The sequence below is a fragment of the Nilaparvata lugens genome, chromosome 1, assembly GCF_014356525.2.
Source record: "Nilaparvata lugens isolate BPH chromosome 1, ASM1435652v1, whole genome shotgun sequence".
In the NCBI taxonomy this organism is placed as follows: Eukaryota; Metazoa; Arthropoda; class Insecta; order Hemiptera; family Delphacidae; genus Nilaparvata; species Nilaparvata lugens.
In genome coordinates, this window is record NC_052504.1 from 17474250 (window position 1) to 17491420 (window position 17171).

At 31.1% G+C, this 17171-nt stretch overlaps 1 protein-coding gene across 6 annotated transcripts in view; it reads left to right on the forward strand.

Annotated features, from left to right (window-relative positions):
• LOC111062894 (band 4.1-like protein 5) overlaps positions 1-17171 on the forward strand; it is a 75315-nt gene that overhangs the window by 40016 nt on the left and 18128 nt on the right. For all 6 annotated transcript variants that reach the window (XM_039432366.1, XM_039432371.1, XM_039432387.1 and 3 more), the window contains exons 3-9: positions 3568-3610; positions 9809-9985; positions 11120-11240; positions 12186-12273; positions 13555-13643; positions 14854-14955; positions 16187-16324. In XM_039432366.1, coding sequence (XP_039288300.1) covers positions 3568-3610; positions 9809-9985; positions 11120-11240; positions 12186-12273; positions 13555-13643; positions 14854-14955; positions 16187-16324 — 758 coding nt within the window. The remainder of the gene's footprint in view (positions 1-3567; positions 3611-9808; positions 9986-11119; positions 11241-12185; positions 12274-13554; positions 13644-14853; positions 14956-16186; positions 16325-17171) is intronic.

The window sequence follows — 17171 nt, forward strand, 5'->3', positions numbered from 1 at the left end:
GTTATGTGTCGTTGAAGTGCTAACTCCGTTTTCTTCCCAGATCATAAACGGTTTCGACTATTGTATCATTCTCATCATAATTCAGGACTGAAAGGGTTAACAGAACTTCTCTTAAAAATTCAAAAATGCATCTTTCCAAACTAAAACACTTTATTCCCCATATCGTTCATAAATAAAAAATGTTACATTTTTGTAAATTCGATAAATTGTTTATTTTGGCATAAATCGCGAAAAAACGCATATTAGAACAAAGCCAATGATATACTGAATGTATTTAAAAAAAACGGAAAATTCGAAACCGTTTATAATCTGGAAAGATCATAACTCACTTATTAGACCACTTAAAAATTTCAGTTGCCACTTTTTCTCACTCTTATAATGATCTTAACAATTATATTGAAAAAGATTATCCAATTTAAATAAAAAAAGTGTGCCGAACAGCCTTAACCTTAATAAGCTTGTACTTACTTTGTAATGTGATGTTTAATTTTTTTGTTCGCTGCTGACTGCTGTCGAATCCTCAATCCAAGAATAAAATGTTCAAGGTTGATTTCCATTCAACTCTTCAATTATCCTGTGTAATGAAATATAACTGCGTAATGCCATAGAGGAACAATAGCGTAAGTAGATATCCCATGGTATAGGGAATTTATGTCGAAACTTTTACTGTTTTCTCAAGCCGATTACTGTCGACTATTGTCAATTTTTACTGTTTTGTTGGGGTGAGAGTGTATGAACGGCACAATATGAGAGACTACCAGCATCACACAGCTTCAAGCGAAAGAACTACGTGGACTATCGGCTTGGGATAACAGTAAAAGTTGCGACATAAACGCCCTATACCATGGGATATCTACTTATGCTATCGTTTCTCTATGGTAATGCAGAAGGATTGAAACTTCCATAAATACATTGGTTATTCTATTTCAATTGCTCGTGTTATTGTGTGTCGGTCCCGGCTGAAGTATAAAACAAACGTGAGGCCCGTTGGCATTGCTTAAATTATATATTCAAAGCTAGGTGGGACGGACCCAAGGGTAGTATATCTTGGTAGTTATCATCTATATACTATTCCTCTAATCACGGACTTGTTTCATATTAGAGGGAGTAATTTTCAGGGAATATATTGTAAAATGTACTCTCTGGAAATAAATTGAATTTGAATTTGAAAAATTATATACTACTTTGGGGACGGACCTTCCCGTAAGGGACTCCCGACCAACAAAATAATTCTATGGATATTTTTATAGAATTTTCCAGAAAAGAAATTTCTTCAATAGGCTTCAATACTTGTTTTACAGTCTTCTGGTATTCTTTGATAAAACTGTCATTAGTGTGTTCAGATTCACTCGAAATGGGCCATCAATAAAAAAGCTACGAATGGGCTTCCTGATTTTAATCTAACTAATCACTAATAGTTTAGCCTATTGGTTTCCCTATAATACCATCCAGACGAGTTTTCAACTTCTGAGATTCATTATCTAGTTCTCAAATTAGTGGTCTAGTGTCTAGTAAAAGGTATTTACTATCAAATATAGGAATGCATTATATTCATGGCAATCGATAAACTCATTGCAGTGAACATAATTCGATCTTATTCCGTTCATATTTCACTTGTATGAAAATTTAATACTCCAATGTGAATTTTATTCAATTGATATGTACAATAGAAAGCAGTAGTCAATAAATAAATAGAACAAATTTCAACAGAAAAATATTTCTCACAACATACAATATAATGTATATTTTAGTTTACAATAAATCATACATTATGAAATATGCATGATACCTACATTATATATATTGGATATTGTGAGAACCATTTTTTTGTTGAACGGATACCATTCATAAATTGACCAGCTTACTGTTTTTCACTGTATCTATCTCTATTTCACTGTATTTTGCATCAATTGGAAAAATTCCCATCACAGTATTACATTTTTAAAAGAGAAATATGAACATAATGGAGTCAAAATATCACTATTGCATTGTATTAGTCCAACTTGGACTCTGCCAAAACATTTTTTATCTGTTCACTTTGATACGAAGACAAGTGAGTTGTTAATCCAGAGATAAATTTAAGTGTTCTAAACGACTATTTGTTTCAGGATAAGATGCTAGCTTTCCTTGATGAAATTATAGAGTGCTAGTAATCGTTTTCAGTAGTATGCGAAGTATAATAATTGCACCAAGGCGTCAGTAGATATTTTGTAGGAAAGCATTTCACTTTCAGAATTGCTAGTTTTCTGAGGCTTTGATGATAATTACACCATCATTACAAAAGCGAATGTTTAGTAGAAATTTAGTGAGACAGCTTCTATAGATTTCCAAACATGTTGAATAGCGTTTATTGGGTTAATGTATTAAATCAAGCTCTCAAATGGGTTTTAACTCATTAGAAATGTAATGTATTGGAAGTAAAACAAACCAATGATGAGTAAAATTCACGTATCACACATTGACTTATTTAATAACTAATTTAATAATTCCGATTTTGACTGTAGTGATATTGCATGATGTCACTTTCATTTGTTTTTGTTATTTTCTTTACTGGATCTGAATTTTGTAAATTTATTTATCATTTTATGGTTAAAAGTACATTAATTGTTCTTTCTATCACTGACCAAAAGATGGAACATTTGGATCTAAGAATGATTCAAATAATTTGAATTGTCATGTACGTCATATTAGTAAGAATAAAATTTATGAACTACTAAAATTTTCAAATGTTTCTATTTTATGAATTGGTCACTAATTGCAACTCTCAATATTATAACTCTACAAAATTACCTCAAGCTGGCAAAAATAACAAGGAAAATTGTTACAAAAATATGTATGTATTCCCATTTATGTCATCATTACCTATTGTATGGAAATGCCGAAATTGGATTTTATCGGCTAATATTATAATGACTGTAATGAGTGTTCATTTTTCGTCTAGGGATATTCTCCCATGGGTTTTTTTGAATGATTGGTTCTCATAATATTATTTCAATCATTCTCTTTTTTAATCTCATTCTTCATTTTCATGTGCTATTCAATTATTGAACTTCCTTGATAGAATTAGGAACTGCTCATGATTTTTATGCCAAATTTACAGAGTTTGTCCTTTGTTAATTTTCTCCTGTATTACCTGTTTTGTCAACATCAAGGCTATTAACTTATTTTGTATTTGTTCCTTTTTTATAAATTAATTTTATTCATAATTCAATTCAAAATTTAATCATTTGTGGATTATTTAGTAATTTTATTCATTTAATGATTATTCTATGTGTATTCATTCATTCGATTTCCAATTTATTTAAATACAAAGAATCACCAGCACCCGTGTATTGAAACACTCGAGAATGCGATAAACACCCGAAACTAGTAAGTCTGAAATAATATAATATAATGGTGCTAGTAATTCTTTGTATTTGAACTTTTAAATAGCCCTATCATAATACTTGAAAGATAAATCAATTTATTTAATCTTTGTGCAAATTGTTGTTTGTTTCAATCACAATTCAAATTTGATTCAAAATTAATCATTTTCTTTAATTTTAAATATCATTTTTTCTGTTCTAGCACTGGCTTGATCCGACAAAAGCCATCAAGAAGCAAGTGAAAAGTAAGTTTATGTCTTCAAGTACAAATTATAAGCTTTCTTCTTATCCATTTTCATTTGTAATTTGTAGACTATATTTGAACACTGTAGAACTGTAGTAGAGGCATGAGATTGGTGTAAGTATTCTTCATTTATGTTTGAATACATTCAAGCTTCAAGAAGCTTCAAGAAGATTGAATCATGCCAAATTACTACATACGCTATTTTCTTTCTTGGTAAGGGCTACTCGTATTTATTTAAAAATTAAAAATCACAGTATCCTTTTTCAAATTCAATTTGTTTATTCCTCACAACATGTTTTGACTTATAATGTCATTCCCAACTCTCAAGTGAGTGAGTGAAATAAATATTTATTGTCAAACATATTAATAAATATTGAGCATGTGAGAAATTAAATGAAGTTGAAAAAAGGGGTAGGGCCTACTTACTTTGATTTTTTATCTTCAAACTCTACATACAATTTTATCTATTCTATGGAACATAACTCTTTCATTTTCATTCCCATTTTCTCAACTGCATAAAAACACCCACTTACTAAAATTACGTTCTGATGAAACATATTATTTTCATTTAAAATTTCTAATATCAAATTCTTCTTACTTTTTCTTCCTTATTTCTGTACTCAAGTCGAGGTTCAGAATTCACACTTGAACCTTGAATAGAAACGTCTAAGGTATATAGGCTACCTATTTAATAATATCTGATAAGCGAGGAATGTTTTTGCTGTTGTGGTGGAGTGAAGTAGTCGACAATGTACAGTTATGTAAACATCTGAATGAGCTTCTAATGTCAATGTCGTCATTGCTAACACGCTTCTAAGCGTTCTTATACTATAGACCATTAACAATAATGTGTAATAATTTGACTTTTCTGCACTGTATTCATTACTGTGTTATTGAGTTTTTTCAATAATGTTCCTCAGTCATTCAGGTCCTCTTGGAGTGGATAGCTTGATGAACCATTGTATTAGGCCTAACGCTTTTTATCAGAAAAAAGAAAACAAAACATACAACTGGAAGAACCATTTATGTATATGAAATATGAATGAAGCAAAGAATATGAAATGGGAATAGGTCTTTTTAGTTTTCTCGCCAAAAATTTGACGTTAATAATTATATATATAATCTAAACTCTAAAGACTAGAACATAGATAACTAACAAAAATCCCACAAAAACTATCTAAGAAGCAAATTTCTAAATAACAATCATAAAAAATGAAAACAACATAAAATAGTACACTGAACTTGTAACACACCTCAGAGCAGTCAGTTTCTTTGCTGACAGAGCACTAGTAGACTACTCAGACAGTCAGTGAAAATAGGGCAAATTCATCCGAATAATTCAAATCGAATTTACATATAGTGAGGTCCACGTTATAATGGCAGTGTAGGAAGATAGGAGGAAAGGGTTGCCAGATCTCAGCCTTGCCACCCAAACAGCTGATACTGGTATATCTGATGAATTCAACTGTTCATTGTTGTTGAAAATAGTGAGTTAATCATATTTCATTTGTCAAGAAAATATATTTTTCAAAGATGTAATAATAAATTCTCATGATTGAATATTTTGTCAATTAGTTGAATTTCTACATTGTTGATGAACGATGTGGCAACATCGCAAAGCGTGAAAGGGATAGTGCCATCTGCTTTCATGAATGATAGACAAGGATAGCAACACCATTGCAAATCACACACTGCCATTATAATGTGGACCTCACTATAGGTGTGAAATACCCCAATACTCTGATCTAAAGGAGGGAGAACTCAAATCTATATGATTGGGGTGTGGTGCACTCCAGTGTTATATTTAAAGGTTAATTTGATTCAAGTCTTGAGAGGTGAACGATGAGAAAAGTCTAAAATCAAATCAAATCTTATATTCAGACTGGAAATCGAACCTCAACCTCTGGGTGGCTGGCAGGTGTTTTTACTGTATTTACCTTTGTGACTGTTCCAAATAGTGTTTTTACCATGAATGCGAGGTTTCTTCCATTCAAAGAGTTGATTGATTCCTTCCTTCCTTCTGAAAAAATGAACATTACTGTGTTTCTGACCCTCTGACAATAATGCTACTGCACAATTGAACACAGTTTGACAAATTAGATGGGGAAGTGAGGTGACAACAAAATCCCAAGCTGTAGAAATTGATTCGGCCGCCGTAACCTTGAACCCGGAGGTTTTCTGTTGTAAAAAATGAGCCCAGGACGTTTTTCAGTGCATCTGACAGCACAGCAGTGTCGAACGATCAAAAACAAGGAAGGCCCACTGCAGACATTGATCCATGATCACGGCTGTGCCTCGAAGCGTGACGCTGGCAGTCAAACAGTGCACAATGAATTCGAGCGTGACACTTTTCTGGAATATGTTTTTGCCCTGGCAACCAGAACTTCCTCATCGCTTGCATGGGAATCGCAACTCAACGTCCTTGTCGTCCATCTTCAACAGGAAATTGGCACTTTTCCATTTTACAAGAAAGTAATGCTGATCTCATCTTCGGAAGTGTTTGTTCACTTTTATGTGCATTAGTGACTTTGAACGCTGTTTGCTTAGAAGTTTGAGCAATGAACGATTTACCTGCAAGTTGACCTTGGAAAAGTTGCATTGCTTTGCTCGTGCATTTTGGATAGGAATATACTGTCTCATGGTCGTAGGAGAAAAAGTATCTTGTTGAATGTGAATGTATTTGGATTCTATTGAAATGAGTGAATCAACATGAACTTGGAATGTTGGAAGGTTTTGAAAGAAGTTTTGTTTTGATGGATTCAAAATTCATTTAGAGAAAGATAACTATATAGGAGTAGAAACATGAAACAAGAATTGCAAGATCAAATTAATGATTTTTATTTCATATTCTCTTGGTGGTGGAAAGCTTTCGACAAAGGTTATTTTATTTTAAAATGATGATTCCATGTTCATGAGAAAATCTAGTTTGATAAAAAATTACAAAAAAAATGATCTAGTGGTAAGGAGGGTTACAAACTTCATTCTACTAGCACCGCCTGATTTGTGGGTTCGAATCCCGCTGATGGCATGAATTTTTGATAATTTCATCAACCCAATTTTCATTGCTCACGCACATGCGAAAAGCCTATGTGGGCATCATCCGCAATAGGAAATAACAATAAAATGATTAAAAATCAATAATAGATTACAATAGATTAATAATAAGTATTATATAGATTACTGTTGGTCCTTTTCTAATCATGTATTCGATTTGAGCATTGCTTAAAATAAATGAATTAAGTAACTAAAGTTGAAAATCGAAGCTATTTATGCTTTTCTGAACTAAATTAAAACAAATACTCCAGATTGAATCATCCCTTCTGAAATTTGTTCACTATCAAAGTAATGAGATGTTTTAGAATGGAAGTTTGCTGCAGCAGAACTGTAATAGAATGTTCATGTGAACTTGGAGGAGTTGGTTTAAGAGGTTGGAGCTATGTCTGCGCATACATTATCAATGCGCATTCCAATGGGGTTAGCCTTAGCATAGCTTGCTACTAGCACCCGTTGTCTGCTTTGCAAAGATGCTAGCTTGCTCCACTTGTACGATTCTTGGTTTCATTTAGAATTGTCTCCTATATAACAGAGTTTATTTAAAAGAACCCTGAATAATATCCATAAAAGATAGGTTTGTGGATGAGGTTATGTTCTCATACAAACAAACAAACACTCCTTATATAACTATATAACCTCATATAACATTTCGATAAATATAAAATGCCTAAAATAAAAATAATATCTTCACATTGGTGAGTTGATCTTTATTTTGGCTTATAAATAATCAGTTCTTTATCTAAAAATTCGACGAAAGCCATTGTCAATATTGTAGAACCGTTCCATAATTGAATAAAAACACAAATATGTTGTCAAATTCTACACAGTTTTAATCGGTACACGACCATGTTTGTACACGACCATGGTTTTGTGACCACACCGGTCACATTTTCAAGTTGACAGCTCTTTATCTTCCAACAAAATATACAGCCGTTCGTGTTGTGATATATTATTTTGGTTAAAACTCCTTAATAATTATGACGAGATTAGCTTGAGAAATTTTGATTCATCACGGTGTTAAACTTTCAATTTCGAGCTAAGTGATCAGTTTGTTACAGTCCTATGAAAAAACATTCTCATCAATTTCTCCCTCCTGAGTGACTTGAATGATGCAAAAATTGTGTAATGTAAATGTCAAAAAACATTAGAATCTATTAGAAGAGTACTCCATTGAAGAAAATAGATTAAAATAATATTACCGTATTCATTATCAGGGAGAGAATTCAAAAATAATGCAGCTAATACTTTTCTAGCTTTTATTTTGTTAATTGCAGGCTGTTGTATGAATTTTATGGTAATTTAAACTACTAAGAGTTGTTTACTAATTTGGTAATTAATTTGGTTACTAAGAGTTGCCATTTTCAAATTCTATTTCTCAAATAAACTGTCATCCTGTTGATAGTTTATAATTACAGTAATTCTTTCCTGAACGTTATGATAAAATAATATGAATTTAAAATAATTTGAACATTATTTTGAAAATTAGTAGAACACTAGATTTAAAAATCATTCTATAATAGCACCAGTAGAGAATTATCTTCAATCAATATAAGTAATTACTCTGCTGTCTGGTAAAAACAGTTTAAGTTATCATTAATGACACAGCATAACTTCAGGTCTAATCTGGTTATAACTTATCAGACAGAGACAATGATGAAGAAAAAGTTGTACATGAAAAATCCAACTATTGTAAAATGGTATGTTACTAGTTTATATTTGCTTATAGTTAGAAAAGTTCTTAATATAACATGCTTTGATATCAGAAAAAAGTTCAGTAAAATAATTTCAATCATGCTAGCTCAATTCTTATTTTCAGCGGAAGAGAATACTCATTCATGTTACGGTAATTAATTGGGAATATTTTTCGAACACTAGACGTTGCGCCCAATTTCTCTTTTCTCACTTGAACAGAAAAGCCTTGATAGGATGTGCTAGGAGTAGCCTTACAATAATAGTTGAAAATCTGCCAATTAACCTAGAAACCATTCTTTTTGTCGGTAGTTACAAGTTCCATCGTGCGAAATTATTATTTGTAATAGGTAAACCTACTGGTTGTGAAATAACGTTCTTACTAGTACTTGAATAAGTAATAGACATCATTATTTCATAACTTGTTTCTGTGCTAATCAGTGTGAGAATGGTGCCATCATTATCTTCTAAACTTTATTGTTCACTATATTGTTTGGATTTCCTTGAAAGACTCTGATTTTTATCATTGTACTTTATCATTGTTTGAGTAACTTATAAATGGGTTTCAAAATATATTCAATTAGATAACTTAACTTATTTTTATTCAAGTTACATTATAGCAACTCTAATGTTGGTTTTTGTTAACCTGTTATAATTTGAATTGAAAATTCGATTTTTTCAAAAATATTAACTATTTTTTTCCAATTTAACTGGTTGTGAGCTTATAACTTTATAGATTTTTTATGTAAATTTGTATTGTTATTAAAGTTTCATTCAAGGAAGATTCTAGTAAATTTATAGAAAAAATCGTTCTTCAACTTAATTTTCTTCTTGAATGACTCACTTAGCTTTGATATAATGATGCAGCTTGATTCATTGTCTAATAATACCGATATTGTCAGTGACGTGCAATGCTAATTATGATGTATTGTTATCTAGCTTTTAAATCGGCTCTGTAGATTTTAATGAAGTCATCAACAACTTGGTCCTTGAAGATGCCTAATGGATTGAATAATTATTCAATCTTATCTAATCATGATTTTCATCTCACCTGATCTAAAACTGTGGCTACTGAATTGAATATAGTTTGAATGTTTATTTCCAGTACCTTCTTCTCACATGAACTGTTTCACTGAGGGAAAACTATAAAATTAAGTGCTTTCACTTGTTTTCTTTATCTTTATTGTAGTATTATAACTGTCTGATAATATTCCAGTAATGTTTATGGGTTTCTAGAACAGTTTTTGGTTATTCACTGTCTACTCAAGTTCTCAAACGACATAAATTACACCTCCAAATTTCACCTTAGTGCTTCAAAATATTTACAATATTTGTTCAAATTTAAACATTTTCTCATTCTGAGAAATGTTTACAGTGTGCATGTGATCATTTTTTAATAATTATTTATTCCTCCCATGAAAATTAATGAAGAATTGAATTTTTATTGCAATTTCAGTTGGACCTCCTTACACTCTTCGTTTGAGAGTGAAATTCTACTCTTCTGAGCCGAATCTGCTTCGTGAAGAGCTGACCAGATACCAATTCTTCCTGCAGCTCAAGTTGGACATCCTAGAAGGACGGCTAGAATGTCCAGACAGCACACTCATAGAATTAGCAGCTCTAGCTTTGCAATGTGAGTGAATGTTCTCTTGAATTTATACTTTTCAATTCTGTTTAATACAGTTTGTCCATTTTAGACCAATAATTCACTTTGCGAAGATCCACCTCTGTTAATTTTTGCTTCTGTTATTACCATTGAATGCTTGAATAGTTGAATGAAAATGTGACTCCATGTTGGCATTAGGCTGACACAATCCACAATAAGAAATACATGTTTAATTTCAATCATAGATTGCTCAGTACAATGATTTACAAGTAATTTGATAGTCAATTCATATTAAAAAATGAGGAAAATTGAGCAAAATGTCGAAAAATAAAAGTTCTATTTATGATCAATCAGCTTAATTTCAAACTCCACTCGTAGTCTTTCCAATGAACATTCCTTGTTCATTGCAATTGTCATTTTATTTATTGCTCTTGTACTATAAACCGCTTGAGCAAATTGAATAATGAATAATGAATTTATTGCCAAATACAAGAAATATTTTTACAAACAAAATAATCATTAAACTGGTTAAATTTAAACTGGTTCTTCTATTGACACTTGAAAAGAATGGGACATCCAATATTGTAAATGTTAATTAATATTGAATGTTATTAGTACCTATAAACTATGAAACTAGAATAATAATAATAATAATAATAATAATAATAATAATAATAATAATAATAAATTCATTTATTCTTCCAAATGATAAATTACACATAATCAGAAATTATGAAAAAAGTGTATATTACAACAATATTGCTGTATGATATAAAACTGGCTTGATATTTCTATCAAATATTCATCTGAGATTATTACACTCATCTGTCCTGGAAGCTCTTCAATAATTCAGTTACAATAAAGATCCAGCTCCAAATCTATTTTTGAAATCTTCCAGCTTGAATTTTAACTCCATTCAAATTCAATCCGGAGCGGTGGATACCGCTACAATACTTAGTATTGTTTGTCTTTTTTAGTAGTTATTATTCATTCTTCAATAGTTCAATGATAAGATTGAAGATTTCCCAATGAATCAATCGTATACAAGTTTTAAAATTGAGATAAAGGTACCACTGCCGAAAAAATAACAGGATACTCATAATCTATTCGCCTTATAAATCAAATCACAAATACTAATCTATACTGTTTTTCATGTTTCAGCTGAGCTGGGTGACTATGAAGAAGGCTACCACACGCCGGCTGTCATCTCTGAATTCCGATTTGTACCGAATCAGTCTGAGGAGATGGAAATACTAGTATTAGAAGAATTTCAAAAATGCAGGTACTGTACTGTGTAATCGTCGAATATTCCACACTCTACATACTGTTTAATAACATAATACAACATAGCAATTCCTAACACTTGAAAGACTATCATCCGACTTCTTATCAAGAACATTTTAGTTCTGCAATAGATCTGCATTATTTTTGTATACCTGGCTAAACTATTCAAGTCGACTTCAAAATCACTAACTTCCTGACAATAGACAGAATCTTAATCATTCCTGATTTCCTCCAATAATTTTAGGTTAATATGCAAATGTTTATGTGTTGATATCAGCAAAATATTCTCGACTCACAAGAATACCTCTTTCAATAGACAAGAACTTTCTTGCCTAAGAGCCAATGTAGGCTCATTCCATAATGTATATGAAAATCTAATTTAAGTACTATTATTTTTATTATATATATGTTCAGTTACCGTATTTGTGAAATAAATACGAATTTTTATTTGATTCTCCAGGTTGTTGACAATCAAATAATCTATTTTGATGACACTCTTGTGGCACTTCTACTATTGAAGCATAAATTGTGATTGAATGTAATAGAAAATTTGTAATTCTGTTTTTTGGGATTTTGTTAGTATTGGAATTGAGGTTCTCTAGTATTAGATCGTTGATCATCTTGTTGAATAATATTGAGCTTTTTTAAATGTAACCATGTATTTGATGCGCGCATAATATATCTATGTTTCTCATATACTTCCATTCATTAAATCTCCTACAATAAATAGAGGATTAAATACTTCATGTAGAAAAGTATTAATCTTTACTATAATTATTAGAGTATTCTGATATCTAATTGAAGAGACTTGGATTTTTCAAGTTTCTCATTTTATATAGTACAGCAGTACAGGTACAATAAATAGCATAATATTCATTTGAAGTGTTATTACATCAATAATCTTGAATGCTTCAATAATGTAATTTTTTGAATGTTTTCACAGAGGTCTTACGCCAGCCCAGGCAGAGATGAATTACCTGAATAAAGCCAAATGGCTCGAAATGTATGGTGTCGACAACCATATAGTACTGGTGAGTAGTATAAACATAATCTGCTGTTTATTTGATATTGTTTTCCAATTTAGTAGTCTTATGAATTGAAATTTGATTTTAAAATTATAGTCTTAAAATTCAACTTGACTTGCAGCTTTTAAGAGAATACAATGAGTTCTTTGGCAAGGTTGATAAGTTTTATCACATTCATGAATCAGTTTTCTAATTGCTGCGCATTTCAGATCTGTTGTTTACTGAAATAGTTCCGCTGTACCCAAACCGTGTGAAATGGTTTCAACATTAGAAACATCGTCTTCACTGGAGTAAAGGATAACCCTAATGTAACATTTCAATAAACAATTTCATAGATGACAGAGACACTGATAATCAGTAGCTAATCTTGATGAAATTCAAATTATGATCTTATTAGAAAAACATTTATTTTACTAGACTTTGATACAGTTCATAACGGAAAATTAAGGCTCTGAAATGCGTGTAGAAGCCAGTTTTCAATCCACTATAACTTTAATTTATCATCTATTCAGTTCTAATAACTTATTTAGAATAATCATCAATTTTATTGAATCAACCCATTGTTTAAGAAATTAACTTTTATAGTAGAATGAGATTTTTGTAACATATTTTGTTGTTATTTGTATATTTCATCTCAAATTGCAATGAATATAAAATTCTTGAAAGTTTTTCAACGAACAATCTTATCGGACTGTGTATTTGATTTGATTATTCAATAACTGTACAGTTTGCAAACTCGAATTATATCATCTTTATATTTCTTTTCACTGTAGGCCTACAGTTTGCAATCTGGAATTATATCATCTTTATATTGATTTCTTTTCCAATGAAAATATTTACAATCATTTGAATTTTCCCAAGCAATTCAGTTCCCCATCCCCGCACCATTGTCAAATCTTTTGTTGGCTATGGAAAAATATACCAATGAACTAAGCTATCAAAATAATAAAGACACCTTAATAAAGGAAAATTGTTATAGTTAACTCATAAAAAGAAATTTCGATGAGATTAAGATTTAGATGAGAAGTACCGGAATCACTTACAGCTCATGATGGAAAATAAAAATAGGCAACTATTCCGTCCTATCATTTCCACTACTACAGTAACTTGATTTGATTATTCAATAATGCTATGTTATCTACACCACTGTTTCAAGATGGAATAATTATTAATCGTATTAGGATTTTAATCATCGAAGTTTGGAACACTTCTCTGTCTTCCTGATCATTCTGAACATTCTCTTTTTTCCCTTTATAAATCAGATTGTAAAAATCTACTTTTTTCCAGGGTAAAGATGGCTGTGAATATGCATTAGGGCTAACACCCACTGGTATACTTGTCTTTGAGGGAACACAAAAGATCGGACTATTTTTCTGGTGAGTTTATCCATTGATTACAAAATTAAGATACATTCGAAAATTATATTACGTGAAACCAACTTTATGTTGACAGAACCAATGATTTATTAAAACAATTTGAGATACTAGTTTTGATTGTTATACCTTTATCAACTTCTAGAGACCAACACAGAAAAAATTTAAACTAATTTATTCTATTGAAATTAGTGAATAAGCATGCCATGGTTTAGATATTCCATATTCAAAGCTCACTTCGAAGTCTTGACATTTTTTGAATTTCAATCATCATGGGTCTGATGAAGAAACACATTTAAGTTACATCTTTTCAAAGCCTTATTCTCTAGTTTCTTCCTACTTTATTATTTATATAAGTATTTGAAAACCCAAGTACATCGACCCACTTCACTTATATGTAAATTTTATAAAATATAAGAATACTTGAAACTCACGAGAATCATACTACATAATAGCCCGAACTCAGAGCAAAATTCCAAGAAGCTTAAGGCTTATTTACGTCTTCCTCCTAATTGAAAATAACAGAGAATGATATTCTTCTTACTAAGTTAGCTGAATATTTTACAAATAATTCTCATGCTCTATAAAGTTACTGAAATAAGGGTCTGAATTTGATCAATTTAATTGGGGGAATTGAAAAAATAAGTTATGTAACTCTGGATCAGACGTGAGTGATGATGTTATCAAATACCGATTTTGAGATGAAAGACTTGTTGAACTAGCTGATAAGTTATTATTCTGGAAAGAAATAGGTTTCAGGCTGAATTCGGGTATGTCAAGTGACAAGGTGGATGAAAAATGTTGGCTTACGTGTTAGAGTATTCTGGTAAAATGATCATCCAAGCTCTACCAAAATCTACTACTTTGGTTGAAAAAAAAGAATAAAAATAAAATTGATGAGCCACAGAATAAACCACTAATGACAGAACTATTGGACACTAAAATATATTGAAACTGAATTTACAAAATGTGGCAAAGACTAGAAGCCAATAGAGGATCCATCTAATCTTCCATAAATTCCAAGTTGCTCAGACTTGGTCGCGTACGGTGCATTTAAGATAATATAGAAAGTTGTGAATAAATTGAATATTTTTTGTTTGCCAAGACTCCATAATAGAGTTTGCTTTGTGAGGAAAATGTTCTATCTATGTTCATTTCATTCATCCAATGATTGCTTACTTGTTACATTTGTTTGATTTGTTACATTTTCCAGGCCAAAAATAGGCAAACTCGATTTCAAGAAAAAGAAATTGACATTGGTGGTTGTTGAAGATGATGATCAAGGACGCGAACAAGAACATACGTTTGTCTTCAGGTACTGTTATCTATAGATTGAATAATACAAATTATTAATAATTCAATTATTGTTAATCATTAAAAATTGAGAAATACTTGGCTAATATTTAATAATCAACCAATTTTATATTTCCCGGATCATTTTTATGTTGAGTACGGTATGATTGGTTTTGAAGAAAGTAGCATCATATCATACAACTAATTTGTTGATAATTGTGATCCGTTATGAAAGTAATAAGTATTTGTATAACGGAGAAAACCTTTTAAACGAATTTTAATTTTAAAAATTTCACTGTCTCTAGATTTGTATTCATGTTTCTTGGTTATGGTAAGAGCAAAATTTTGATGGAAGTATGTGGTTTCTATTCTAATTGTCTTATTTGTATTAATGATATTGTAAACCATTCTATAAACAAATTCAAGTTCAAATTCATTGCTGAAGAGTTTTTCTATTCCGAAAATTTTGATGAAAAATTAATCGAGTTTCTATTAAGTTAACAAAAATGTTGCATTCATTGAAAAGCGTATCTCATTCAGTTGAAATAAGTTCACTTTTGGGACCTCTTATATTCTTTGACACTATTTTCGGATATATCATACTCTTGAATTATTTTAAAATTGGAGGTCATTATATACTATACTAGGCCACCTTAACAATACAAGGTGGCGCGGAATCGGGAAAAGTGTAGAGATATTTACAAAGGTCTTCACATTCTAACTCTATATTCATTAAATATAATGTAATGCTTACTATTTCTAAAAGCGAATCCGGAGAAAATGGAATTGAGAAATGTAATTCATTCTTATAATACAAGATCCAATCAGCATAAAACTGATCAAAGTCCCTCGAATGTTACAATTAAATTGATGAATAGGCTTCCTATTGAGGTAAGGCAACTTAATCACAGGAGGTTCAGACAGATTTTAGAAATATTTCTCCTGAAAATCCCCTTTTACTCAGTTGAAGAGTTTATCGGCAAGAAAATGAATGTAGAAGATTTCAATATTAAAGAATTTATTAGTATTACTGTTATATAAATAGGATTAATATACCGTACATGTTTTTATTGTAAATGTGACTTTGTATTGTTTTTATTGACAGTATTTGTATTGACTGAGTGTTTTTTTGTTACTGTTATATTGACTGGCCTATATGTCAAATTGAGACATCCTGTTTTTTGGCTAATAAATTCATTTATCTATTTATGCTTGAATTAAGTTCAATAGTAATTTTGGTGTTTGCATTACAGGCTACACAATGAAAAGGCATGTAAGCACTTATGGAAATGTGCGGTGGAACACCATGCGTTTTTCAGACTGCGGGCTCCTGTCAAAGGACCATCTGCCAGACAGAACTTTTTTAGAATGGGATCTAGGTTTAGATACAGGTAAAGATCATCTCAAGATTTTGCTGATTCTAATATTAAAACCTATTCTGAATTACTATCCTGCAAGATTATAATTATTCTAGAGAACATTGTATTTCTCCACATCCTTGACAAATATCAGATTCAGTCCTTGATCACTAATGGGTGAAATCGGTTGTGTAGTGGGTGATTACCCATATTTGGTTTCATTGACGAGATTAGAATTTAAATCTGTTGACGATAGTAGCTTTCAACCATTGAACAGTGAGCGGACGGCCTCAGGGAAAATAAAATTGAATTGTTCGACAGTTGATACTGTATAGATAGAGTAATACATCAATGTAGATGATAGAATTTGCCCAATTTCGAGGATTCAACTTGATTGTCCTTCCCTTGGAATAATTGACCGAACGTAGTGAGGTCTATGTTTTAACTTTGATTTTATTCTGTTCATCTTACAGTTCATAAGGTCGGTACGCAATTACGGCGAAACGCGTTGATAGAATTCGATGAGATTTGGCAGGAATATTCCTCTTTCAACTGCGCGTCGATTTATACTCAAGGTTTTTTGAAAAAAAAATTTGAAAAGAAAAGGAATTCCTCCATACTCCGATATCACTATATATTATATCGTCTACTCTGAAGATAGGATTAATCAGACTAGAATTATTCATAATAATTCAGCTGACAAGTGGATTACACAGATGTCTGCTGTGTCTATTTCTATAAGGTCTATAGTTTCAATCAAAGACTTTAAAGAAGTATGCATCTTTAAGGTCTTTGGTTTCAATATTTTGTTTTGCAGTCATGATATTATTATGCGTGCCCATCAGTATCAATATTCTCACATTTGAAAAAAACTGATTTA